Raw genomic sequence first — 27,284 nt, forward strand, 5'->3', positions numbered from 1 at the left:
ACTGAGCACTCGTTGGGTTTAATTTAATTGGTGGAGTACAATTTTTCAGATTACATTTTGGTCGTTATACGATTTCACGAATTATTAAAATAAATATTGATGTTCATTTCATTAGAAAACACTTCGTTATCTTCAATATTTAGAAGACAATGCGTCCTCACCTTTTAAGAAGAACTATAGCATGTTGTACTCATACCTCAGAGAACCTTAGAGGGGCGGTGCTGCCTCCTCTCCTCCTTCCAGCTGCTGGCGCGCTCCGCCGGGAAGGCTGGCTCGGGGCGTGCGCTCTTGTGAGCAGCTCCCAAAAATGCTCAGAGGGGCGGGGGGCAGAGGGGGTGAGACAACTATACAGGAAGAAAGATCCAGATCGATGAGGCCGAGGTAACGAACCACCATCGAACTTCGCGGCAGCAACGTTTGTTTATTTGCTTTCTCCCCCCCTCTCACCTTTACGCCTCTAGACGCGCACTCATCCTCCTGTTCTCCAAACCAAGAAGATGCCCAAATCCTCACCGTGCGTATTCCCAAGGTCCTTCCTGTGGCTGGCATCTTTAGCTACTTTGGTGGTGCAGTCGGTGCTCTCTTCCTCCTACTCTTCTTCCTCCTCCTCTACATATCAGAGATCTGCAGCCGGTGGGAAGCGGCCGGGCTTTATGGAGAGGACGCTGATTCTCCTGGATGTCAACACCCGCAGTCCGATCAGGGTCCTCAACGACAACTTCCTTTCTTTGCAGCTGGACCCCTCGATCATCAAAGACGGCTGGCTGGACTTTCTGAGGTACCAGAGAGTTTTCCCTATTCACCAATACCACTAATCTGTATCGGACTACCTCTCATGTCTGTCTTTTATTCATTACGCACGCAGCCACGTTGTCTGAATTGCCATGGAGGGAGCCAGCATGTTTCTTCCTCACTCAGGGCACTGAGTGGTCCAATGTTACACATTACTGAAAGGTTTTCATCGACTGGCAAAGCCCCAAACTATCATATCATTTATTGAGAGGAGAGTGAGCCATTGGCTCAAAGGCTATCCATTTCGGGTTTGTTGTTGTTGTCGATTGATATTAGACAAACCGTGTGCCCCATGTAGAACAATGCAAAATGTAAATTTCACAAGTCATCAAATCTAGTTTTGAGGTTGTATTATTTTCTCTTAAAAGAACTGAACGTCAAGTAGTACTTGGGTCCAGTGTTGCCCATGTAGTTAACTATTCTTTTAGAATAATTTGTTTTAGTGACTGTCATTCAATTTGGTAATTTTTCACCACTTTCTCAGAACAGTCCATGTTTCATGCATTATGAGACGAACCTGCGCCTTGGTACACGTTTAGACATGGATTATGAATCATGACATTTTAGAATTAAAAACTTGGCAAAATAACTAATCAAGAATGTGTATCTATCATGCTGGATTTGATTTAATGTGACGAATGTTATTTCGTCCCGTTGTTTATTTCAGTGTCTTCCCATTGTATTATTGTCAGCGATAACATGATCTCCAAGATGATCTAAGGGCAAAACATTACATAACTTTGCCAATTGCACTTAATTAACTGGAAACCATTTGCTGACCAAAGGTGAGGAGGGCACGCGTTACCCCGTTGGTTTACGGCTGTTTTTAGTATTTTACACAATACCATTTTACATTTTAAATACCACAACATCACATAGCCTACCATTCTCTCCTTCATACAACCTCCAAAACAACTTTGTTCTGTTAGTTATTTTCTGCTGAATCATTTTTACTATGAATATATTATATACATTTTCCCCTCATCAACCACAATTTGAGTAATGTGTGTTGAGCATGAAATAACACGCCGTCTGTACTTCAGTCGGTAGGCCTGTCGGCTTCACTTTCTTCCGTCCTTGTATTGTGTTAAGTTTAAGTCGAATGCCACGTAGGCTGTAAATAAAAAAAACAGTGATTTGCAAAAAAATGTACCTTATGTACTGTCGTTTTCCGTATCATAAAACGTTATATGCTCTTTATATTGACTTTTTGAATTGCTACTATTTTCATGGTGTTCAGTTTCTCGATATATACTAATAGTAAAGTTGTGAATACCGATGTTTGTTATCAAAGACAATTCATTATATGTCTAATTTGCATAATGCAGAACAAATAAGCAAATAAGACCTTGTTTTAGGCGAGTTCGTGACAGCTGAAAATAAAAGCTACCGTTTATTGAGAAAGTCATTATTTTGTGTTGATCAATTATAAAGAGGAACCCATTAGAATCCCAAATAGTGGTGAGTAAAACCATTTGGCTGCGTGTGTGTCTGTACTTGCTGTCGCTGTCTTGCGTTTCTTGGGCCTGCTGATGTCAAAGAGAAAAACAGGGCAGACGTGTTGTGATTGGCCTGCGGAGCTTAAACAGCCTCTGCACAGTTAAAGTACTGAATGTGTATCTCTGTTCGGTCATCTTTCTGATGTGTGGAAGTATCAATAATATGAATGGAAGCAGGCTAAATTGAGTGGAATTACGATTTGCCTTATCACTTATCCGCTCCTCATAAACATGGCCGTACGACCCCGCACATGAAATATCATGCCCCCTGTCCTCTGTGTCCCAGCTCCAAGCGGCTCGTGACCCTAGCGCGCGGCCTGTCTCCTGCCTTTCTGCGTTTTGGGGGAAAACGGACCGACTTCCTGCAGTACAACAACCAGAAGAACCTCGCCAAGTTCAGAGGGCCGGGGCCAGACTACTACCTGAAGAACTACGAAGACGGTGATTAGACACGACATTTCTCTTCGTCTACTTGTGTATATTTGACGGACTCAGAGGCGTCTTCCCGAGTGTTTCCTCTCCAAACGAACAGTCAGACGCACCGGGGGCATTTTTGTGCGACATTATTATTTCCTCCAAACGTTACGTCGTTTATTTACTTTAAACAGCCTCCATTTTCTTTTAAATACAGTAAGTGTGTTTGGGGCAGCTAGCTTAAACTAACACCGGCTCACAATACATTCACGAGGTTGTAGAGTAGTGCTTCTTATATTTATACTTATTAAATGGGATAACACAAATATTAGAAACAACTTTCAGTATAACACATAACATTTGCATACATTTCACCGAGCCTCAAAATTAAATCTCTGCATTACCATAACGTGTAATTCACACCTCTTTAAAACAGTTTCAGCAAAACCTGAAATCATGACCGTCCATGAAGCAGACCTCATTAATTAGCGAGGTGTAACTAAAATGCAAACTCAGTCTACACAAGGCACTAAGGATGTTAACTCACATCCATGTTACTCTTCAACAGCTTGTATTTTACCATTTTACCAATTTCCCATTCAGTTTTTTAAAAGCACCAAGGGATTAAAATTACACAACCTTTTAGGTGTCAACAGTTGGAACATTGAACAAAAAAAAGTGTTTTAACTTGTGATGCATACTATTTTTGTGTGTGAAAATACCAACATAAATTAAAAAATTCAAATTCATGATTAATATTAGAGTATCTTTCAATTGCTCCATCTATGCCGATTTGCAGATATAGTGCGCAGTGACATTGCACTGGATGAGCAGAAAGGCTGCAAACTGGCCAACCATCCTGCCATAATGCTGGAGCTGCAGAGGGAGAAAGCTGCCACCACGCAGCTCGTCCTGCTGAAAGAGCAGCTGTCCAACATCTACAGCAACATTACGATAACAGGTAGGAGATCACACACACAAAAAAGGGTCTTTTTTTGGGGGGGGGCGCCTGCTCATGTCCTAAGATGCATGCTGTCCACGTTCCACATAGCACAGTCTGGACTTTGAGGGTCATGGACGTTCATGCAGATGCGTAAGTGCACACACGTGCGTTCTCTCACACGAGGTTCAAAGCATGCCAATGTAAACCATCAGCTTTCTAAATGACAAATGTAATTTGTAAAGGAGGAATGCCGGGATGGATCGAGGAGTGCAGCAGCGGAGGCTAGTAAACAGAGCACTGACATTTTCACTGGTTACAGTTAACTCAAACTGACCGCAGAAGGAACTCTGGAGTCCTGATTTTGGGTGGGCTGCATTTCTTATCTGTTTCTGTGATTGACTTGGCTGTACATGAGAAACTACAGGAGAAGAGAGTAAATGAGGTTTTTGTCTGTTCAAATTACTGCGTTTTTTTCATTGTAATGAGTGAGTCGGAGTCAGTGTCAGAAATGATCAGTGAACACTCTTTGCATGTATTTAAAGAGCTGAGAAGTAAACATTAGTTGGTTTAAAGGCTAACAAAGAAAAGTAAAAAAAAGTTTAGCTCCAACCTCTGAGAAATCGTAAAAGCAACGGCATTGTTGGAACAATTCACCTTATGCTATTCCAAGTCTTTGCTGCTCTGTTGGCTCTTCTTACAGAAACACACACGTCCTATCCTCTTTAGAATCTTGAAAAGATAGTGGGTGGGGAGTGTTTTTTGGGTGGGCAGGGTTTTTATTCCAAAGCAGAGAACCACCCAGAAAGTGAGTCTTGAAAGCCATAGAGCTCCTGGAAAAATAATTTGTGAACTTAGAAGAGAACACATCATTTATGCGCTATATGGGAGTAAAAGTCTGACTTAGAAAGCCTTTTAAATGGATACAAGTTAAGATGTGGTACCATGTTCCATGTAGTCCAGAGAAATAGGAAGTATTTGGCTGTGAGTTTTGGAAAGACGTTGATAAATTACCTTAATCAAAGAATCCAAATCTACCTCAAGTGAATGCAGTTGGATGTGTCACCATCATGTTTAGTTATTATACACAGAACCTCTGTGGCCTCACACGAGTGGGTCGGCAACGTGTTCTCTTTGTTTTCAGAAGGCATCGCTTCACCGCACTGTGTGTTGCTGTGTGAGTAATAGATGTGGAACGTTTATCAGCTGCGTAATTCAGATACTCACAAGTGCAACAGTCAAAACATGGCCTTGTTGCATTTGTCAAAGTAGGCAAACACATTAAGGAAGAGTTTAGAAGTGAGAGGGGCCAGTTCAGTTCAGCACCTTATTATTAATCTTGTAGTGTTGCAACTGTTCTAAAAGGCATTGAGGCCCTTACAGCCTTTCATTTTGCCGCCACATGTTCCGTGTAGGTCCATCTTTTTAAAATATTTACATTCAACTTGGTAGTTTCAATTTTTCACTAAGCATGCTGATAGTGACGATATTTATGGTGTATTTTCAGATTTATGGCATACAAGTATGCATTGTATATTGTATTTAGCAGGAACATAGAAGTACAGGAAATTATATCATGTGTCTTCAATTACTAAAGTCCGAGGCAATATGTAGTATCAGTATTGCATAAATTGTTGTATTTTGGTAAAAGAATAAGTGTAAACTAATAAACCATGTTTGAGACAACTAGCCTCTTTCTCACACATGTGGTATAGTGGTAATGTTTCTCAAAATCAAGACCACATTTCCCATAAACCCTCCTGCTTCCTGTTACATAGAGGATGTTACCGCTCGCTCACTTAGCTTTGTAGCATGGCGTCTCCTTGGTGATAGTCACGTAAAAATATAGATGATTTTCAGATGAAACAATATGCATAGCTCCTATAAGCTTATGATGTTGTGTGTGGACACGTTACTTTGGTTGAATTCCTGAAGTTAAAATGGAAATATTGTAACTGATTTGACAGTTGGATATATGATGATGTAAGTTGACAACATTGATTCAATAAAACTTATGGTGATAATGAATCACCACTGAATGTTTCTTTCCCACACACTACATATTTTTGCATAATTTTAATGAATGATTAACCGCCCTATGGAGTGTCTTGTCTTTTTAACCCTCCCGTTGTCTTGGGGTCAAAATGACCCGTGTACGAGTTTATATGTATGTGTGTTGATGGGTCATTTTGACCCCAAGACAACGGGAGGGTTAAATGTGAATTCCCAGTGTTATGCTGTTTTTTTTTTATGGGTCTAGTAGTCTTGTAGTAGAGCTGAAAGATGGAGAGCGGTACCATAGTTCATATCAGACTGGTTGGTTTGGAGTAAGGGATGAAGCCTAGCAGAATTATGTCATTTACCCAAGGCTGATATACTGTGAAGCGTTCTCACAGAATCACTCATTCCATAAAGCACAGACACAAGCAGCAGGTTTGCCCCGTGGGAAAAGTTGTCCAAAGATTGTTCGTGACGGAGGAGCCACGGTTTTCTTTTTATGGTCCAAAAAGAAGTCTCTGGAGGAATCCAACATTGGACATCGACTCGGTTTAAATAACGCAGAATAAGCACCGATGACGCAGAAAAAGTGCTGAGAGTGTGAACATGTTTACCTTGTGGTGTCACTATTACACTCAGTTGAACTCCAAACATGTTGTGTAAATTAGAACCTGTGCATCTCAGTGGTGGAGAGAAACAGAGGCAGGGATGTTTTTAAATATGGTCTGGTAACAATCAGCCAAGATTCATCGTGTGTGTGTGTGTGTGTGTGTGTGTGTGTGTGTGTGTGTGTGTGTGTGTGTGTGTGTGAAGGTAGTAGTTGTTTTAGGGACCTTAACAGTCTCGCTCCATCCTTTTCCACTCACCACTGTCTGACCTTTGACCTAGGCTTGTTAGAGCTATCAATAATGGAGCCACTCTGAGCTAACACACACGCACATGCACACACACGTTCAGCTGGGGAATGAAGTCGAGAAAATACCCCCAAGTTCAGACAAGGTCATGGTCAGGGCCACTTCATGTCTCTCTGCAGGAGCCTTTCCCTCCACCAGGCACCACTTCTTCAATTCTCTCTTCTCTTCGTCCATCACTTCCCGCCTCTCCACAACTTGACACCTCTCCCTCATTTTCCCTCTCATGTTTACTGTTAGTTTAGCTGTGTATATTGTGACTTCATGTGAAAGTCCTATGTTTATTTGAGACTTCAGAGAATGAGAGGCAGTCAATCCGTTCAACTTGTGACCTCAGCGGCCTCTTCCGTGTGTTTAAGGCTCAAAGGGTAAACGCAACTCAATTTATGAATTCCTATACTGTGTTATTCTTGTAGTCTAAGGCCGGCTGATCAATATTTGAGAACACGGGTAAGAAGAGAAACTGGAGAACATGGGATGTTTTTAGTTATAAGGTCTGCAGATGCTTGTGGGACAGTGAATAGCAAACCCGTTGAGTTATTTCTGTTGGAAGTATCAAGGATTTATCTTTCATTGTTTCCCTATTTTAAAAAGATAGGAAACATTGTGTACAGTGAACTCAACAGAATATTTGCATTAGAGGATATGAAAGATGTCAAGATTGTCCTGGCCAAGATAATTGAGATTCACCTGATAATCATCAAAACATGCTTAAAGCTCATAAAATAGTAAAACATATATGAATAACTTTACCTTACATTTTGTGAAGAAACAAATATTTTTATTTCATTACAGTTAAGGCACATATCTTTATTTAGTGAAAAACAAACAATCTCTAATCATGTAGGCCTAATCATGAATCATAAAAGTCCCGCTGCATAAATAAAGGATACATAAATAGCAGCATTGTGTGAATCTGTTCTTTCTTGCATAGTAATTCATGTAGGAAGACAGCTTTTACAAGTCACTCAGATATACAGGAAGACAATAATGAGTCACACTACATTTCATATATCACCACAAGCAACCTTATGAATAAAGAAAACACAAGGAAAATGTACACTATATAATGATTATAAATACAGTAAAAGAAAAAAATGAGAAGTGACATTGAAGTAAAGTTGCTTTTGGGCCAGTTATTTTACATTTTGGATCAGTGAAGGAGAGTGGATTGGGAAGTGGAGCCATCCAGATGAGATGGGGGGCGGGGCTAAGTAGGACGGAGGCTGGATCTGAATTTGGGTCGGAGTCAGGATCATGGAGAAAAACATATTTAGTAAAACGGAGACGTAGAAGAATCTTTAATCCTGCATCAATCTGAACTTCAAAATAGTTGGTTGTTTTGGGTTGTCTTGATATTTCTGGTTGAGTAAATGTAGCAGTCCTTTAAATCGATAGCTTCCCCTGCAGAAACTATCGCACAAAACACAAGTCTCTTTGCAACACAAGGACACACTGGCTGTGTGTTGCAATGAGACTTCAGTTTTAATAGACGGAACTGAAATAAAGCTTACAAAGGGGCGCTGGAGGCTGGTTTGACGCCAAACCACATGATCCATGAGGTCATACTTTTATTGATATCCATAAGTTTTGGTTAGAGGCATCCCATTAATTAACATTATTTTGATGAGCCAAAAGTTGGCAACATGATTGGGCAGACGTCATGATCTCGTCTTTCTCTCTTACTTAATCTGACCTCAGATGTGGAGCATCGAGTATCCCACATGTTTACAGTTTCTAATCAGCTGTTGGATTGCTGAGAGACACTAATACCTGAACCCCTCTCTTTGAACTGACACAGAGGTACAGCAGTCGGAGCCAGAAGCCTCTCACTGGCAGCTGCAGGGCTCCATTGAAAAGAAACATGAGAATGACAAAATAGAGGTGTGATGCAATACTAATGTAACTGCTTTCGCAACAAATGTGCAAGTCCAACAGAGCAAGGTCATTATTTTGAAGTGGCTACGCACTCCACCAGGTATGGTGGCTTGATTTTATCTAAATTTAACTTTTACCCAGAATGTGCTGACGTCCAAGATGTGTGTTCTGGCATTGACGGGAGGTCTTAGACAAATCTGCAGCTCACATTGGACGGTAGATGATGTAGCACGTCTGACCTTCATGCAGGAGATGGGAGTTTGCGTCCGGTCACAGACCTGCAATTAACTTTGACCATTTTATTAACCATCAACACTATCTTTACCCAACTAAACCAATTGTTTTGGCTTCTTAGCGCTAACTATACCTTAAACATAGTTAATTTCCAAAGTCCATATTCTTTCCCTAACTTAACCATACACAGGTTGCCATGTGCAGATGTTGTAGAAAGCAAGAATTTTTAAAATGTTGCCTATGGACATTTTCACTGAATGTAGGATTTGCAGAATTGTCCAGTGTTGAGTTGTTGTGAAAAAGAGAAAGAAGGAGAAGTGAAGTTTGTGCATGTCTGAACTATTCTCTAATCCTGCCAGACATGTGGCAGAACATATCAAATAGGATGGGGATGCTAAATTGAAGATAGTTTATTATGAAGTTCCTACTGTATGTAGTTTATAGCATCCTAATTAGCTGCTTTCCAGGCTGGATAATGCTTTTTGGGTTCCACTTCATTCTCCATTACTCGACCCTGTGGAAACTAAAGTATGTGCCCTTGATGTAACTGAGGAGCAGTCATTTGAATATTTTACAATTGCTTTGGCTGAGTAATCAAATAAGAATTGCAATTTTCTGTAATACAATAATGGAGAAGACTTAAAGGAAATTTACGTCTCTGGCAAAAACTATTATGAGTCTCTTAACGGGATATGGAGACCAACAGGAGGTTAAAAAACGGGGAAAACAAATATTAGATGCAAACACAGAAAGGGGATTTTGCTGAACATCTGTGAATGGCTTGAACATGTTTTCATCAAAACAAACTGGTACAGCTGCCTACAGTCACAGGGCCTCTAGTTATAACTCTCTGTTTTTACTCATTTGAAGAAATCAAAACATATTGTCTTGCAACAGTGGGAAACATGCACAATCCTTCCATTAGTTCTGCTATATGACTCCTCCCAGCCTTTTATCCACTCAATCCTAATCTCACGTTTAAACCTCATTTGTAAGGAAGAAGTATAATTCTTCCACCAACATCTGCCCCATGTCCTTTGTTAAAAATTCCCCCAGTGAATATGCGCACACACTCACACACAAGGTGTGAATTGTGTTTCTGGTGTTGCAGCTGCCTCAGTACCGGGTCCATCTCTCCAGCTCGCTGCTGAATGCAGATTTATGAGTTTCTCCTGCCAAGTTTCACACTATAACGCCGTATTACCGCCAGTTTGCCGTCACAGCGGGAGAATTAATATATTCTGCTTTGATTTGTTGATATTCATAATGATCTTATTGGATATGAGCAGTTGCTGTGGATCTTGGAAAGCAAAGTGGTCAAACAAAGAGCATTAAAGGTTGTGTGTATGTTTTTCACATTACGGTTTGCCCGACTGTTTTCTTTACTGGCCTTTTTAAAGAAAAAGACCTGGAAACCTACTGTGCTGTACTGCCAACAACTGAGGGGAGTCGAAACTCATAAATCTGCTGTCGGCAGAATACCCACAGTTTTTATACAAAAACATTAAGCTTTGGAACGTCATCAAAAGCATTCATTGATCTCCAACAATGGTTCCAAACTATGATTTGTTCAACAGAGATTTTCCTGTCCGACTTGTCCACACAGTTAGGTCAAGTAAAATGTATATCCTTCTCTTTTAAGAAGGCATGTTTACCATATTTAAATACATTTTTAAATACATTTTGAATGTTTTCTTTGAAGAGAGATGTTTTTTGTATTAATAATTGACAAAGAGAGAAAGGGAACACGAGACACACAGTAAGAGAAATAGATATGCCAATGATCTGTGGTCTGATTGCTAATAGAAATATCATCGTAGCAAACTGAACTTAGTCAAGCCTGTAAAGGAATCTATTAAAACACCTAGTTGAAATGAGCTTGGCTTCCCATTGCAAATTGGCTTTGGACTGACTTAGATGTTAGGGTTGCATGGCAAATTAAATAGGACATAAGATTAAATGATGGAAACAAATGAATGATGTATTAAAACCAGACCAAGGAATGCCATGAAAATGTGCCTGGCACCAACCCGGCACAATGAATTGAAACCTTGGCATGTGGGGGTGGAACACCAAACACAATGTCTGAGTCACCTGGCAGCCACTGAACCAAACCAACACTAAATAGCATTGTTATTACACCAACATAGTTAGTCGATTTAAACATTAAATTATTATAACTTTCCTGCACCCTATTAGTCTATTGACTTGTATCTCTCATCTACTGATTCTGTTTTTTAATTCAAAACCATCTCTGCAACTAAACTTTCCTGCAGTAAAGTTTTAGTGTCTTACAATTGTGGTTTACAAGGAGTTTAGTTTGCACCATGTGCATCTTTTTACCACAGTGGCTTTGTCCATGTGCATCTTTTTTTTGCCAGGTTGTGTTTTAAAGTCAGGTTTTATTTTCAGTGTATCTCTAATAAGCATCATTTTTTACAGAGCAAAAACGTTTTGATCCAGAATGACTACTTTCTCACACATGGAGGCGTTTTACAACGTACCTCAGAGAAGTAGAAGTATTAGACAAATGAGCTCTGTCAGAACGTGAATACAATAAATCACATGAACTTATATCCTATGTGTGTTTGACTGAATTCACATGCCATTTCTTCAGTCTTACCGTCAGTTTACAATTAGCAGCAGTGATGTAAGCTCAGCATGACAAACTCTTGATTGCCTTATTGCCTGCTTTTTTTCTTCATCCCTTTTTCCACATGGACTGCACTGATCCAGAAGTGTCTGTTTTTCGTTGATCGAAAGAATACCTAGAGTGTTTAAAGCACGGATGGACGTAACATGTAATTCCATGTGTTTGCAATATGCCCCGAGACAAGTGCCAGCAACCTGCAAACGAATGTCATTTTAATAGCCTGATGCATGGGAAATGTTTGAAAGCAGTCCTTTCTCTCCTATGATTGTTTGGCATGACATCCAGCCTCCACATTTTCCCTCAGAACTCTAGAAGACATACGTTTTGTGTCAAATTTCAAATCATGCCACAGTGTTCTTGACTGCTCCGAGCCAGTTCATACCAATGGGATGGACCTGTAGCAGGAATGCTGGTACCTCTTGAGTGTGAGTCTGTGTGTGTGTGTGTGTGTGTGTGTGTGTGTGTGTGTGTGTGTGTGTGTGTGTGTGTGTGTGTGTCAGCGCTGTATGGGTCCAGATGAAGTTGTTATCCTGAGGGGAAACATGCCTCCTTCATTACCAGCAAGACATTGTATTTCCTTAATTTGACTCTCAGGCTGTCGTCCGTTATTTATGAGATTGCCCTACATGTGAGTGAGTGTGTGTAAAGTTTGTAATGGAAGTCGGGGCTTGGAAGTTGCAACCTCTTTTTAAGGAGGCGATTTGACCTGATGTTTGAGAATGATACTCTAATATTTCCTCTTTCAACTGCAGTAGAATTTAACACACTCATTAGCGTCACACAAATGTTTGCAGTATTTCTGCATGTGTGTGTTCAAGGATAGAGTCTGAATACAGCATAGTCATGAGATCAGTCATCATCAGTAAGGATCAGAGGAGATCAGTAATTTTTCTGTTATAAATTGCACATAACATTATTATATAATACATATTTATTACTTTCTTTTTTAAAACTGAATGTAAGATTTATTCAGGATTTATTTTAGGCTTTCCTTGCAACCTTAACATAATGTTAAATATATTATTTATTTTCGAGACGTATAAAAAGATTTAAAATATGATATGTTCCTTGCTTTAAATTGTCTGTTTTTGAATTATTTGCTGTGATCAAATTGGTATTTTCTTCCCTACTTAACTGAGGAAATGCCAGCCAATGTTCAGCAGCAGATACATTTATCTTACTCTCAAAGCACCCATATATTACGGTAAACTCCAGACATTGTTGCTTGCATAAGAGTTTGGCATGTTTTTCTTCTGGCCACTTGTGAATCCTCTTTAATATTTTTCTCTTTTCCACTTGGAGCATATGGCTTGTTGGATTGTGTCGGACCTTGTCAGGGGCCATCTATCACTCCACGGAGTCCTGCTGAGTTGGAGATTCGGCTCTCAGCCCTCAAAATGGGAAAACAAGAGTGAGAGGGAACCAAGTTAGATTAAGAGAGAAGGAAGGGAAAGGGGAAAAGGGAAAGGGGGATGGAAGGAGTTAGAAATTAAATAAGAGTGACAGACAGACTGGGGGAGGTGAAAAGAGCAAAGAAATAACAAAGTACAAAGATGAGTAAAACATTTTTCCTCATGTGAGTCCAACAAAGACTGTTCTTTTTATGAACCAATCTTTTTACCATCCCAGCCAGCTCTGGCAGTTTAGCCCCCTCCACCCATTTAACACCTGTGGTGTGAAACGTCCTTCAAGGTTGAGCAAAGCTGTCAGTGTTCAGGGTTCAGGAGCTTCATGCTTGTTAGACTCCCCGACAGCCTCTTAGCACAAATAACTTCTTAAGAAAACATCTTTAATAAGAAGTGTGTTTCAGATAAATCTTTCACAGGCCTTGTGTTCATTTCTAATTACTTCTCACACTAACAGATAAAAAAACAAACACTGCATGTTTCATATTTATTTTATTTCTAAATGTGACTGAGTATACATATAGTGTTTTTGCTTAATTTATATTTCAATAGAGACAACTTTATTCTTGGTTGCATTCTTTTTTTAATAAAATCTACAATATGATCTTCTCTAAGGAACTTGATCAAACAACTTCACCTTGTCTTCTATGTAAAATCAACAATGAAAAAAACAAAACAATAATTGAGAAAGCATGTCCTTCCTTGTTAAAGTGCTGAGGAAAGGTCTTCAGCTCTACCTGCACAGAGGCATCGCTCCTGGCTGTGACTGACCTCTGACCCCCACATGAAAAGAGAACATGAATGCGCCTTAGAGGGATTTGTGAAGAGGTTACTTCCTCATTATACTGTGTGTCAGATGATGTCCGAAGAGTTCTGAAAACATCTGCATGTTACAGATGAAAGTAAAATTACAGGAGTTTAGCTAGCCCAAGACAAAGTGTGTCCTCTTGTATCTGCTGTGTCACCATAGTCCAGACATATCCTTACATTATATTTATGGTAATGTTTCAGACAGAATATATATGCAGGAAGTGAGGACATATGGCAGATGGGAAGAAGTGGCCTCAATGAACCAAAGTCACTTCTTCACCAAAGCTGCATTTAAGGTTAAATGAAGGACAAGAACATTTTCCTCCACTATACCTAAAACTGGTGCCTCGCTGTGAGAATGATCCATGAAACATCTCATGACACCTTGTTGGCACTCTTCAGTCTTAGCAATTGCCCAGATTTCTAAATAGTGTGCTATAGCTGCTCATAATGCTGTGCTGCCTGTGATCAGCATGCATTGATCCAGTATGGCTAAATATGACCATTTAGAAAATTTAACAAATGTACACATTTATTCTCTTAAATTCCTGCCATGCAACATGCATCACTATCCAGCATCATGCACAACTATAAAGGAAGCACAATGCTAACAGAACAAGTGAACAGATACTGAAGGGAGATAAGTAGTCTAACTACTTTACAAACCTCTCATGCATCTGTGTATAAATCCAGACATGGTCCAGATATCCTGTTTTTCTTTTAGAAACTTCAACCCTACAGGTGCCCAGCTACCTTCCAAAACAATGACGCAACAGGCAAATAACAAATAACCCTGGTCTCCAAACAACATCATCCAGAGTTCCAGGAAAAGGCTGAGATGTGAAGTTTTAAAGAGAAACTGACTTCTCGTCAGAAATGTCTCCTTGACAATTTGGCCTTTTTCCGTTTTATTTTGAAAGATACTAGGCAGCTTTCGCTAGTAATGGATCACAGTGCGGCTTTTTTTTAAAACACGTGTTTGTTGCAGTAAACTGAAGTGAGAGAAGCACGATGAAGCTATGTGTGTTTTGGTCGGGTAGAGCTTTGAATAAGTCTTTCAGTCAGAACCCACATCTTGGCCGGACACATATGGAAGCCAGTTTGGGCTTGGCTGTTAGGATGCTAACCTACTTTTACTGAGCCCAACAACAGATAGCGGTTTGGCTACATCTGAAGATCAGTCACCTTTTGAAAAGTTTATTGGCTCATTAGAGGGGTAATGGAAGCTTAATGTTAGATGTGTGACCAAATTGTTTTCTTTCTCATTTGCCAAAGTTTCTCTTTGTTTCTGTTTTTTGTTAATTGGCTTAAGTATCCAGTAATTGGTGCCTTGGGTTTATATTTGGAGATTTTATTAGATGCCGGCTGATGCATGGTTGCAAGATGACAGGGAAAATATCTAAACCATTTTATGGGCTTTCATCACTTAAGCAGTACAACACATTTAAAACATACTGTGATGTTACATTTGATGCATTCACATCTTAAAGGACACAGTAAACTCAACATCAACTCAAATCTGTAAAACTGTGATGTTAAAAAAAAAAAAAATTGACACTATGACACCATTTTCTGACCGCCGGAGCATTTTTCTTGTGCTGACGAGATCCCTAGTTCATCGTCTCAATCATCGCGGGAAAGACTACATGGCTTTGCTGCAACAAGACCGATCCGCACAGATTTCATTTCAACAATCAAGGCTACAAACTTGGCTTTGGTAAATGAAACGTGGCTGCTGATCAATGCTGTATTCACTTATGTCTCTGTTGACCCAATGCTGCTTTACCGTCCAGGGGACGAGCCGTGTTGACAAAGTATTTACACTGTTGGCGCCATTTTCTTACTATCTGTGCATCGTCTCAATTAGTGAAAGGAAAAGTAAAAAACTCTTCTCAAAAAGAAGAAGAATTGTCATATTTCTTTTTACAGTAGCTTATTTACATGTTTATGGATTAAATCACACTTTAAAATGTTTTTTTTTTAGATTCTGTAAAAACGTTATTGGTTTATTTATATATATAAAGTTGTATGTAATTTATAACATCAAACACAAGTTAAACTCAGAAATTTGTATAAAAAAAAAAATTTTTTATTGGGGACCCACTCAAATAACCACCTGTGTGTCCCAGGGACTCGGCACATTGAAAACCTATCAACATCACTGAACATATGTAATTGATGTCTTAACTGTAAAAAAAAATAGCTGTTAATGTGTGGCAAAGAAATAAAGAAGAAAGGAAGAAAGAAATAACTGGACTAGACTCATAACTGGGCCTCATGCACTGAGGCACCTCTCATAGCGGGTTGCTCTCCAAGTCCCTTTACTCTAAAAACTGTTATTGAAGGAATTTTACGAGTTCATAAGTGGGTAATGAAATTTGCGTCAGTCAGAGAAGTGAAGCACGGAAGGGAGAAGTGGAATTATATTTTCAATGGTATTTTCCTCAGACCTGCATTCCCCAAGAGGACGTGCAGGGCTGCTTGTAGCGGCCCAGGCCAGAGAAACCTTTGCCTGAGGTTTTAAACTCTGCTTTGAATGGCAGGAGTTGACACCTCTAAGCAGGAGCAGATGCTTGGCTTTGCGTGGCTTGGCCTGGTCCTTCCCCTGGCAGAGGAGGAAACCCCCGGTCTAATACAGCAGCATGCCCCGCTCGCAGCGCTAATAGCCTGGCTCCATATCGCGTATTGTTCTCTCCTCGGTGAACTCCACTGCCTTCACAATCCTTCACTGTAGGACCAGAAAAAACATGGGAGCCAAGCCAAGCCAAGGAGAACTCCTGCTGCACATTCACACAACATTAGCATCTCAACACTGTAGTGATGCTGCAAGTGATGCTGTGCTAATGTTGGACAATTGATTAACTATCAATATCGTCTTCCTTTGTTTCAAGTCTACTGCGAGCTTCTGTTGTTTAGGTTTAGAGATGTTTTGCAGCAAGCTCGTAAGCACACACCGGCAAACGTTGTAAGATGCCATTCATCATTCATACTATATACATATGTTTTATTACATTTGACAACTTGCATATTTGAAAGTAAGAGTTGAGTAAAGCAAAATTCAAAAAAAGTACTACAACTTTGTTTTAATGGCATAAGAAGTTGATGCGGCTTTAAGATTTACATTAGTTAAGGGTGAGTTTATTGGGAAGTTAGTGCTGTCTAATCCAAGGTTTTCACAGACTTTCATACACAAATATTCTATACAATTCACAGAGAGCATCATTAATATATAGTTATATTGAATAATCTGCTGAATTCAGGTGATTCGGATTCTGTTTACTTGTTGTAAATGAATGGAATACGGCTGTCTGTGTTTGAGAGTAGACATTGAAGATATTACAGGACACTTTGCCTTTTCATCTTCTCAAACAACTGCTGATGTGCTGATTCTCCCAATATGAAAAACATTTTTAAATCCTCCAGATGTACCCTAAACATCTTAGTCTTACCAGATGTGAACCAGTTTCTCTCCACTGATTTAAAACCCGTTTAAAATATATCTTGTTCTGTATAAACTGTCTCGTACATACATGTTCCTGTCACCTGACATGCTTTTGTTCGCTCCCTTTACACACAATGTGTTATCCATGTTACGCTTTGTCAACTGGATTTTGCTTTCGTCAGATCGATAGCAAATTATTGTGCTCCATTTTCAGCACCAGCGCCTTTCTTTAGAATCTAGAACAACATTTAAACAGAGGGTTTGTTAATATTGAAGTATATTTTGTATCATATCACCTCAAAGATCCCAAGGAGATGTTTGAAATCACTCACTTTGCCTTTTGCAGTTCAATTACATTTACTATTGTTTTTCATTCTCAGAGTAGATTATTTTATAATGATTAAATAATCTATGACGGAGATGTGACAAAACACTGGCGTTATCTAACATAACAGCTTTGGTCTTATGATTAATTTTAAGAGCTACACTTACTTTCACTAGTAATTATGCTTTTCACAGGCACACAACTGGTATGCCAACCAAATCAATAAAACAATTACATTCTGAAAGTTTATGATCTTGGAGTAACACATTGACGGATCAGTGTAAAATCCCTATACGTTTCCAGTAGTACGTTTACAGTGGGTGTAAATGAATTGGTATTTATTTGTAAAGCTGAAAGAAATGTGTGTGGGATTGCTTTCAAACTTTTTGCGTACAATATGTTTTTTGCATCAGTTGAACACCGCAAGTGTTAAAACAGCAACGCGGAATTTTATTTTTCATACAAACAAACGAATTGACCAAAACATAATAATAAACCCATCCGAATCTCACTGCCAACGCGTCCTTCTCGTGAAGAAGGAAAGCAAATGGATTTTTTTTTCAAATGTGGAAATGGGCTGAGATTGTTATATTGCAGCTTTAAATGCTCGACAGACAGGATCAGGGAAACTCAGCAGGAGCGGATGAAGAGACAGCTTGGAGACTTTGGGAGATATATTTGTTAAGGGGAATGGTTGAAAAAAAAATGCCCCGCTCTTTTTCTCCATAAACATCTGGCAGGAATATCCATCACAGTGCTGGGACGAATCCCATCCAATTGCTTTTGAAACTCAAATGGGACTTAAAAGTCAAGAGTTATGGGAAGAGAGTCCGAGGCAGGTGCCCCCCGTAGTGTTTGTCCTGCACTGGCCAGCCTTTGAGAGAGGATTCATGTGGGAGCATTTATTTTCTTATATGAGCAGCACAGCTCTACCACCAAATCATTACTTTACCACCACAATGATGAAATAATAGCATCACTCAAAATAAAAGTTCACTAATTTAAAGCATTTGAAAATTGATTTTTGATCAGCCTAAAACTGATTTCAAGGTTTAAAATAAATAATTACATGCATCCAAAAAATGTGAATTATAAATGAGATATACAATATGAAATCTGTCTATTTAATATGTTATAAGGCATACAACATATTTCTTTGGCTTTAACCCATTGGCAAACATTTGTACCAATATTAAATAAATTGTATATTTTTTCAATTATGCAATTATATTAAATTAGGTTATTATCAGTCATTATATTTAAATTAGTACCTAGCACGTAATAGCATTCTTAAATTATTTTGTAATTTTTCCCAGCATCTGATATAATACTATGTTTAATTATAAATAAAACTGTTGTAAAGCGAGCTCCAGATCCTGTGACTGTTTAATCTGGCTCTGCTCGCTTAGCAGAAGACAGAACCTCCAGTTTAACTAACGCATAACTAATGTGTGTGGATATAGTTTGAGAGAGGAAGATGATTGCTGTGATTATGTTGATTATTCTAGCAGCAAAAGGGAGTCTGGGATACTGTGTTTGCTTTGCTGCCCTTCTAGGGATCTGGTCTTCATAACCCTCATCCATCACACGGCCCGGGATCAAAGATACGCTTCTTGAGCCGGGAATGTAGCAGATGTCCTAAATACCCCCATAAACAAATGTTTTGTTTGCCCTTGTTTTGCCAGTCGTAAGATTTTTTGAACATGATGAAATTCAAGGTGCTAAAAGCCTTTGTTAAGAACCAAAAATGTTCCTCTTGCGGATGACTAATCCGTGATCTGCACTGTGTTTACGGCCTAAGCAGGTGTTTTGAGGGAAGGGCTGCAGACATTGTTTTAAGTCCAAACTCTTTGATGGTTCAGGGGCAGTAAAGCCCTGGGCTACTCTCACTCCTGTTTCACTCGGTCTGCCCGTAGGAGTCTTGTTTCTCTGCAATTACAGAGCAATCAGAGCTCAATTACAGCATCAGCAGAGGTGTGTGACGAGATGGCTAACCGGATAAGAGGTGGACGCTTTACAACCGTCCTCTTTGGAGGTGACACTGCTGCTAATCTCTGGTAGTGAAAATATCAGGTGTGGCTCTCGTGTGTTATCTTTAATGGCTCTACCTTTAAAAAAAAAAGCAACATTAACGTTGGACACACTGGTCTTATTTAATGTGTTTAATGAGATACTGAAACAGAACTACTAAAGCTTTATTGTTCAAACCCCATCTGCTGGACTTCAGGCAGTTTTTGTTTTATATGATCTGAATATTTCTATCAAGAACTTGAAAGCCTTCTTTTTGCATCAGGTTCAACCATTCAGAGTTGTTAAAAAGCTTTACAACTTGCTTAATAACTCTGATGAGTTTAGTGATAGTAAACCAAAAAACAAAAGTCACTGCCAGTAAAACCACAACAATGAGCTGAAAGATGCTATGAAGTGGAGCTGAGAGGAACTGCAGAGTTGGGTTTATTCCGTAGACTACTGTATACAATATGGAGCTCAAAGTGTGGGGCTCCGGCCGCCGCCATCTTGGTAGTGACAACACAGCCTAATTTTAAAAATGGGCGAAACGTTGGATCGGTGGTGGAGCGGATGCAGAGCAGATCGCTAGCTGCTAGCTGCTAGCAATCTGAGACAGCATCCACCTGTCACTTAAAGGGGCTAAAGCGACTTTAAGCCTCAATACAACCAAAACGGGTGAGTTACATACAAATGTAACCCCAGCGCAGTTGTTATGAACAACAATATTAGCAAGAGGGACCAAAACTGCTTGTTTATGTCTATTGCAAAGTTGGGCATTTTAACATGGGTGTCTATGGGGATTGACTCGTTTTTGGAGCAAGCCTCAATTGGCCATTTGAGGAAATTCAGTTCTTGGCACGACTGCGTTGGATTCATTTCTCAGGATCGGAGGTTAACGCTTGGTTCGTCCTTATGAGTGCTCCATTTCATATTCCATATAGTCATATAATCTGTTCTTGATGAACTATTGAATAGTACAGCTTTTAAGATTGTTCAGGTAAAATAGCAAACGATGTAGTCCGTATTCTTCAACACCGCTGTTAATAAAGTACTCTCCAATACATTTTCTAAATCACTTTGACAGAGGTGGCCTGTAAGTTAAATTCATGAGTTACTCAACAGCCTGTTAGTTTATGATAACAGGATGATTCATAACCAGTCCTGGTTCATTGTAACAACTGTTAATTCCCTCTCCTTTGGTCGTGTTTGGTTGTGGTTTGTAGGTAGCTGCACACCGCAAACAAAAGGAAGAGACATGAGGTTGTTTCTCTCCTGGGAAACGAAGATTTCCACACACCTTGTTTCTTTACAAGCCAAACACGTTGAGGTCATTAGTTTCTAAAAAAGCGTACTTTTCTCATTAGGGAGTGATGGACAATGACCATTGCCAAACAGATGTGCAAACCACTCACACCCCAAACGCATTTCCCTCACACCCTGTTCCCCTAACAAGTGGTTTGAGTTACATTTGTTACAGTTACAGTTATTTTGTCCACTTCTCTGTTGTCGGTTGCCTAGGTTGAAGCGCGCACACACACACACACACACACACACACACACACACACACACACACACACACACACACACACACACACACACACACACACACACATACATAGAGAGCAATGTATGTTAACATACCACTCATCTTACTCACCAGCTCTGTCGACTTTCTCTGCGTTCCCTTTCACTGGGTACACAGAAGAGGGCCACACGCAAGTCTAGTCACAGCAAATGCTCAGATTGAGGTAATCTCTCTCTCTCACACTCTTGTTTCCACACACATGCACGTGCACACACACAAACACACATTGGTCCCCCTCTACTAACAGAATTGAAAACAGGTGCCCACCACATATCTTGCATTCTTCCAAAATGCAAAAGTGGTTTGACCTGAATGGTTTCGCTGGAGTGGAGCCATTCTGTATGAAAGAAGAGTCCATGTGGAGATGTGTGTGTGTAAACATGATGGCGTTGGGTTCTGTGCAACACGCTGGTGGAGCAGCACAGACTCACAATATATTAGAACCACATTTCTCCCTCTGCGCAACCCTAACATGCAGTGTCAAGTTAACGTCAGGATGAGTTGCAGATACACACTGCGAACATAGCAAACCACCGCATTTAATAGCTTTCGATACAGCGACCGTAACAGTATATACTGGTCTGACTTTGACCGATATGGGTGAATGATCAAATAGCATTGATAGCAGTGCTTCAACTTTTGACTATCTTTTTAAGAAATTGCAATTTGGAAACGTCAGCTTGAGATGACCATGCTACAGTCAGTGTCATTTTCTGCAGCCACAGAAGATCTGGTTCGTGGGGGAACCGGGCCAATGAGAAACAGCCGGCAAAGAGTACTAAACGTAGCTGGTAGAGAAAAGAAATTGAAGACATGATGGAGGACCTGATGATGAATGCGCCGCACTTGGGTTTTCCTGGATATTTTAGCAGTTTACTTCCAAATCTTTCATGACTGGTGATGCTGTTGGTCCGCCGCATGTGTGTGCACGTGGTGTGCACGTGGTGTGTGTTAAGTATAAATGTGAAATTACACTTTAAACCATCTGGTAAAACCTTAAATACTGTCATCAACAATTGTTTCCAGCATGTTGAGACCAATATAATGAATAGTCAGTCTGAGAGTGTCCGTTTACACCATGCCTTCCCCACTGAGGTCACAATGCAAAATTAGTATATATATATATATATATATATATATATATATATATATATATATATATATATATATATATATATATATATATATATATATAAGGATATGGGAACAGTGTAATGTTGTAATTTCATGCACGTCTATTTTTTGCCCCAGAATCAATGCTGATGTTTTTTAGATAATGAGCAGTGTGGACACTTGCACTAAATGTTCAGCGCTATGGGAGATTGAGTGCAACATGTGCATCTTCAGATACAAAAAACATCCATATCTATAAACAGGAAAAAGGGCTCAGAATTAATTTCTCTAAACAGCCTTCTCCACTGTCTGCACATGCCTCTTGAGAATTCGGGTTTTGATTTGGCTTTTAAAGCAAGCCAGAACTCGACTCAAGGTGTGTGTGTGTGCGTGTGTGTGTGTGTGTGTGCGTGTGCGTGTGCGTGTGTTCCAGACTGACTTTCATGGGACTAAACATCCAAATTGATATTTGCTGTGGAAGACAGCTGTGTCTGGCAGCAAGTCATTATATTTGTGTTGTGAATGAAACCAGAGACAGAAAACATAGTTTTAGCTGTGCTCCCTATTTTCTCTTCCAAGAGTGTACTTATGAGGAATAAAGAAATAAATCCGCATTTCTAAACCGAGATTTTAAGTCCGATATAATAATTCCTTTCATCTCAATTTGAATTGGAGGGCGGAAGTGTACAAATTTGCTGTTTGTGCCATCTGCATAGTTGTGGGCTGCGTTCACTTTTCTCTCAGCACACACAGGGATAATTCACGAAGCCAGTTAAATTACTATTACTTGTTCTTCCATCTAAACCTGGTCACGGAGCAGGTTTTAAATGACTGAGTCTGACTCATGAATACAGAACTAGGCTATCGTCAACTGACATTATCAAAATATTGAAGAATTTACAGTAAATTATGTAAGAATGTAATGTATTTCTTTTACATTTAAGAAGTTCCTTTATTTAAAATACTAGACTCTTCAATTTTGGTATGAGCATTTATGCATTTAAGCTTTCTTTACAAACGAGCCTCAATCCAAGTCACAGTGGATCAAGGAGAAGCCATTGAGAACTCACTTTACAGTGAGGTAAAAGCAAAAAGGTGTTCCTTCAAATTTTTAATTGTTGAACTTTCGGGCCAGCCTCCCTTTTTCTGGCGACATTGTGAAATAAAATGGGATGTATGACATGTTGGACTGATGCGGTTGGCAGTTGATCCACAACACAGCCTTATACATGAAGGGCATATGGTCTACTTTTGTGGTTTACTGTCTCTAACAATTTCAAAATGTGCCTCTTTTCAACCTCCTTTTAATAATTGAGTTGAGTAAAGCAGTTTTTCAATGACCCCAAAGCAGGTCTGTCTCATAAGTAACAGCGTGATCCAATTCCTTATTTAATAAGGATATAAGATATGATTAAAAGGATTATTGTAGCTTAAAAGTAAAACAGATCTTAAATTAAAGCTGTACCAGGAGAGACTCTTCCCGTAAGAATAGTTCTCGCCAGCTGACAGTAATTTACTAAAAGTGCAGCTACAGAAAAATGTAATTGAAAACTTCAGATGGGTGTCTGGTGCAAGTGTGTGGTAAACCAGCAAACACTGTTTGTGTGGGTGCATGCAGGCCCACCGTACTTAGATGTGTGTGTACCTCAGTGTTTGAGGGAATATGCAGAGCTGCAGAAATGAGGCATAGCACTGACTGATGCTGCCGGCCTCTCTGCTTCACAGAACTGGCTTTTCTATCAGATAGACAGCTTGACAATATCCAGACCTCACTCTTTCCGCTACACTGAAAGGAACGCCAACACACACACACACACACACACACACACACACACACACTTTGGCTAACCATGTTTTCTGGGTTTGTTCTGCTTGCTTCTCACTGGACTGTTTGTGAGATAGAAGATAAGTTTGTAACTGAGTGAGTACAAAGTCTGACCTCTTAGCAAGGCTTTCATTGTGTTGTGTAGTTGAGAGTTGTGAGACTCATTTTGTAAAATGTTACAATGTGAGAAGCTGTCATTCTTAAAAAAACAGCAAACTGAATAACGATGTTGACTCAGAGATTATTCAATGTCATCGGGATGAGCACCATTTGTTACTGGCAGCATACATTTTACAGAAGGAAAAGCAATAGCTTGTTGGCTTGATTGATTGCCAATGTCTGTGTTTGTGAAGCAGTAGATCATTTGTATTATGAATTATATTCCAATAACAGTATGAGATGTTGCAGTATTTCACTCGAAATTCCCCATTTGCCACCATGCCACAGATTTGATAGTAATAGAACACACACACAAACACACACACGCACACATGCGTGCGGTATGTGAGCATGTGCGTATACACACAGATTCACTGCGTTTTGGTAATGTCATTACTTTTTGTCTGACTGGGATCACAGATTTGTAGCTTCAGGGCTTTCTAGTGTCTGCATTGACGCTCTTTGATGTTTGGCCTTAGTGATCTGCAGATGTCCTGACACCAGGAGGGTGAATCTATCCAGCATCCCTTTCTCTTTGGAAGAAGATGCCCTGCTCTTGTCAGGCGATAAACAGGAGCTCGGCTGCGCTGGCCAGTAATATAACACTTCCTCCTCAGGCTAGTAGCTGTTGTTAGTGTGTGCAATCGAAACAGAAACTGGCTAACTGAGGATTAACCACCATTAAAAGGATAGACTATTGTTTGTCCTGTTTACCCATAAGACAAACTCATAGCTAGCTGTAGCGTAGCTCGTGTATGTAGCTCCTTTAGAAGGGGAACCAAAAAGTAGCATCAAATGTCTTGTTTTGTACAACCAAATGTCCCAAAATCCCAAAGATATTCAATTCAATTAGGATATGACAAAGAAGCAGCAAATTATTTGACAAAAATGACTTCAGTTATTCATTATCAAAATATTTGCTGATTAGCTTTCTGTCGATTGCCTAATCGAATAATCTACTAATAATTTCAGCTCCATCTTCTACATCTAGTGATTCATAACCAGTAATTCAATTGACATTACCAAAGAAATATAATGATGTAACTTCTGATCCACTTTCAGCTCACAAGCACTAGCTTTGAGGTCATCCTTCAACGCATCGTTAAGTGGCAAAGGCAGAAGAAAGTTCGCTCTGTGTTTATCTGCTGCTGGTTAAGAAGAATCAATAGAAAAATTCTCGAGGAACCAAACTGACGCATAAAAACAAAGATATTTGTCTATTGGCACATGCTGCTCTTAGACCTGCCAGCAGAGAAACAATATTTTTAGCATCTTTGGGCATTTCCTGATGCCGTTGTGACGTGTGTGCGCGGCTGCTCGCTGTGTGTTGGAGCGAGGCTGCTTCGCCTTCTGCTCAGGTCTCAGGTGAGGAAAGACCTGGAATCACTCATCCTGACAGCCACATCTGGCGTTACTTTCTTTGCCCTCGACTCTGCTCCTGCAAACAGACACCACTCTAATTTAACCACAGAGGAAAGGAGTTATGATAATAACGCTATTGGTGGTTATTAAGGAGATGGAGAACAGTTTACTTAGTAGACAAAGCGAAGAGCGCTGTGTGTAATGAAACCATTGTTACCGCAAGCATTTCTTTGGGTTTGCAGGCTTTGTCCTGCCGTTACTGGAAAGCGAATGAATGCCAGGTGCAACAGGCAATCTCTGTTCTCTTTATTTGCACTGTGGATTATACATGAGCACTGGTCTACTGGAAATAAAGACTTGCAGTACATTTTAAATAGAAAAACATATTTGCGCTGAAGCGTGACTTAATAAGCATTGTTCAGTGTTCCAATATATTCTGACTCTGACTTAAAGCCAGACGTTTGTATCGCTCACATCCATTTATTAAATATTATACAGTAATGTTAAAGAACCTCACACCTTTCACGTGATTGTAACAGCTCGACATGCATCTAGAAGAGTAACCTCACATGCACCGTGGTCTGCTTTTGTCTCCAATCCACGTTGTACGGACTAATAAATTGGCAAGCTCAGCTCAGCCAAACCCACAGTTTAGGACAAATGTTAGTCAGAACCAGACGGGCACACACTCTTCATCTGTTTCCTGTTGTACCTAGGAAGTAAGGGTCAGATGTCGGGGTAATAGTTACATTAACGAAATGACTCCAAACAGATTCAATTTCAATACAAGAGGTATCAAGCTGTAGTCACACATTAAAATATAAACATACACTTTTAGCACTCTCATCGGATGCCAGCATCTGTGGCAGGGTCCTTCACTGAGCGGTAAGAACAATGTGTTTCGATGGAGACAGCAGACATAAACTTGAGTGAGTAGTCAGCTGCGGAGGAACAGCAGGAGTCCATGATGGGAAAACTGTCTTTCTGCATTCTCACTGAATGTTGTGGAAGACGAGACTCTGCTGTCACGTAAATGACACATGCACAAACAAGTCCAAAATAATAATAAAAATCCCAGCGGTTGCTGGCAGTTTATTCAACACAGTACTTTAAATGGACAAACACAATGTTTTTCATTTGGTGATCTACCCCGAGTCCTTTATAAAACAATACCACCCATATTGTTAATTAGGTTTTAGCCAGACACGTTGCGTGATGATAAAACTGTTCATTTATTTCTGTTACGATATCACAATAAAAACATAACTTTTTGTTTAGTTTTATTCTTTATTCATTTACACAACAAAAATAAGCAGAGATAGCTGAAAATATAGGTGGTTATGGAACTTCCAGGTGCGTGAAAAGAATCAAAGTTACAACTGCTTTGTGGGTTTCTCCCAGCCAGGTCTTTAGACAAACTGTACAATTTTGCCGACTGTGCGGGTCTGCACCTGATCCTGGGGCTCAACGCGCTGCACAGAAACCCAGACAACTCCTGGAACACCTCCTCCACCCTGAGCCTCCTGAAGTACGGCGCTGGCAAGAAGTACAACATCTCCTGGGAGCTGGGCAACGGTCAGTACAGCTACACACCACATGCTGCCTAGTTGATAACGTGACCGACTATATGTCACTTTTAACACACAATTAACATCATTTAAATAAAGGACCTTCACTTTTAATAAAATATATTTTTTCCAGAATTCCATTCTTCTTCTCCACGAAAGCTGTGCTATGAAAAATCTGTTGCACATTTTGTTAATTTAACATTTACTGTGCGTAAAAGCTTTTATTGGATACTTTAAATAGATAGCTTTAAGTGAGAGTCCAGCAGTTTGAGGGTTAAGGCGAATGTTCATTCAGGGATGAAAAGGACTGCTAGTCCTCATGTCATCCTAACCATCTGTGTTTCCAGGGAGCTGCAGCG

At 39.8% G+C, this 27,284-nt stretch overlaps 1 protein-coding gene across 1 annotated transcript in view; it reads left to right on the plus strand.

Annotated features, from left to right (window-relative positions):
- Positions 1–370: 370 nt before the first annotated feature.
- Positions 371–27,284, plus strand: part of hpse2 (heparanase 2) — a gene marked incomplete at both ends in the record, with an annotated part of 48,188 nt that continues 21,274 nt past the window's right edge. The window contains 6 exon segments of the mRNA XM_079230185.1: positions 371–382; positions 386–471; positions 473–778; positions 2,578–2,732; positions 3,505–3,666; positions 26,759–26,932. Of these exon segments, the coding sequence (XP_079086311.1) occupies positions 371–382; positions 386–471; positions 473–778; positions 2,578–2,732; positions 3,505–3,666; positions 26,759–26,932 (895 nt within the window).

Source organism: Taurulus bubalis (genome assembly GCF_910589615.1).
Source record: "Taurulus bubalis genome assembly, chromosome: 14".
In the NCBI taxonomy this organism is placed as follows: Eukaryota; Metazoa; Chordata; class Actinopteri; order Perciformes; family Cottidae; genus Taurulus; species Taurulus bubalis.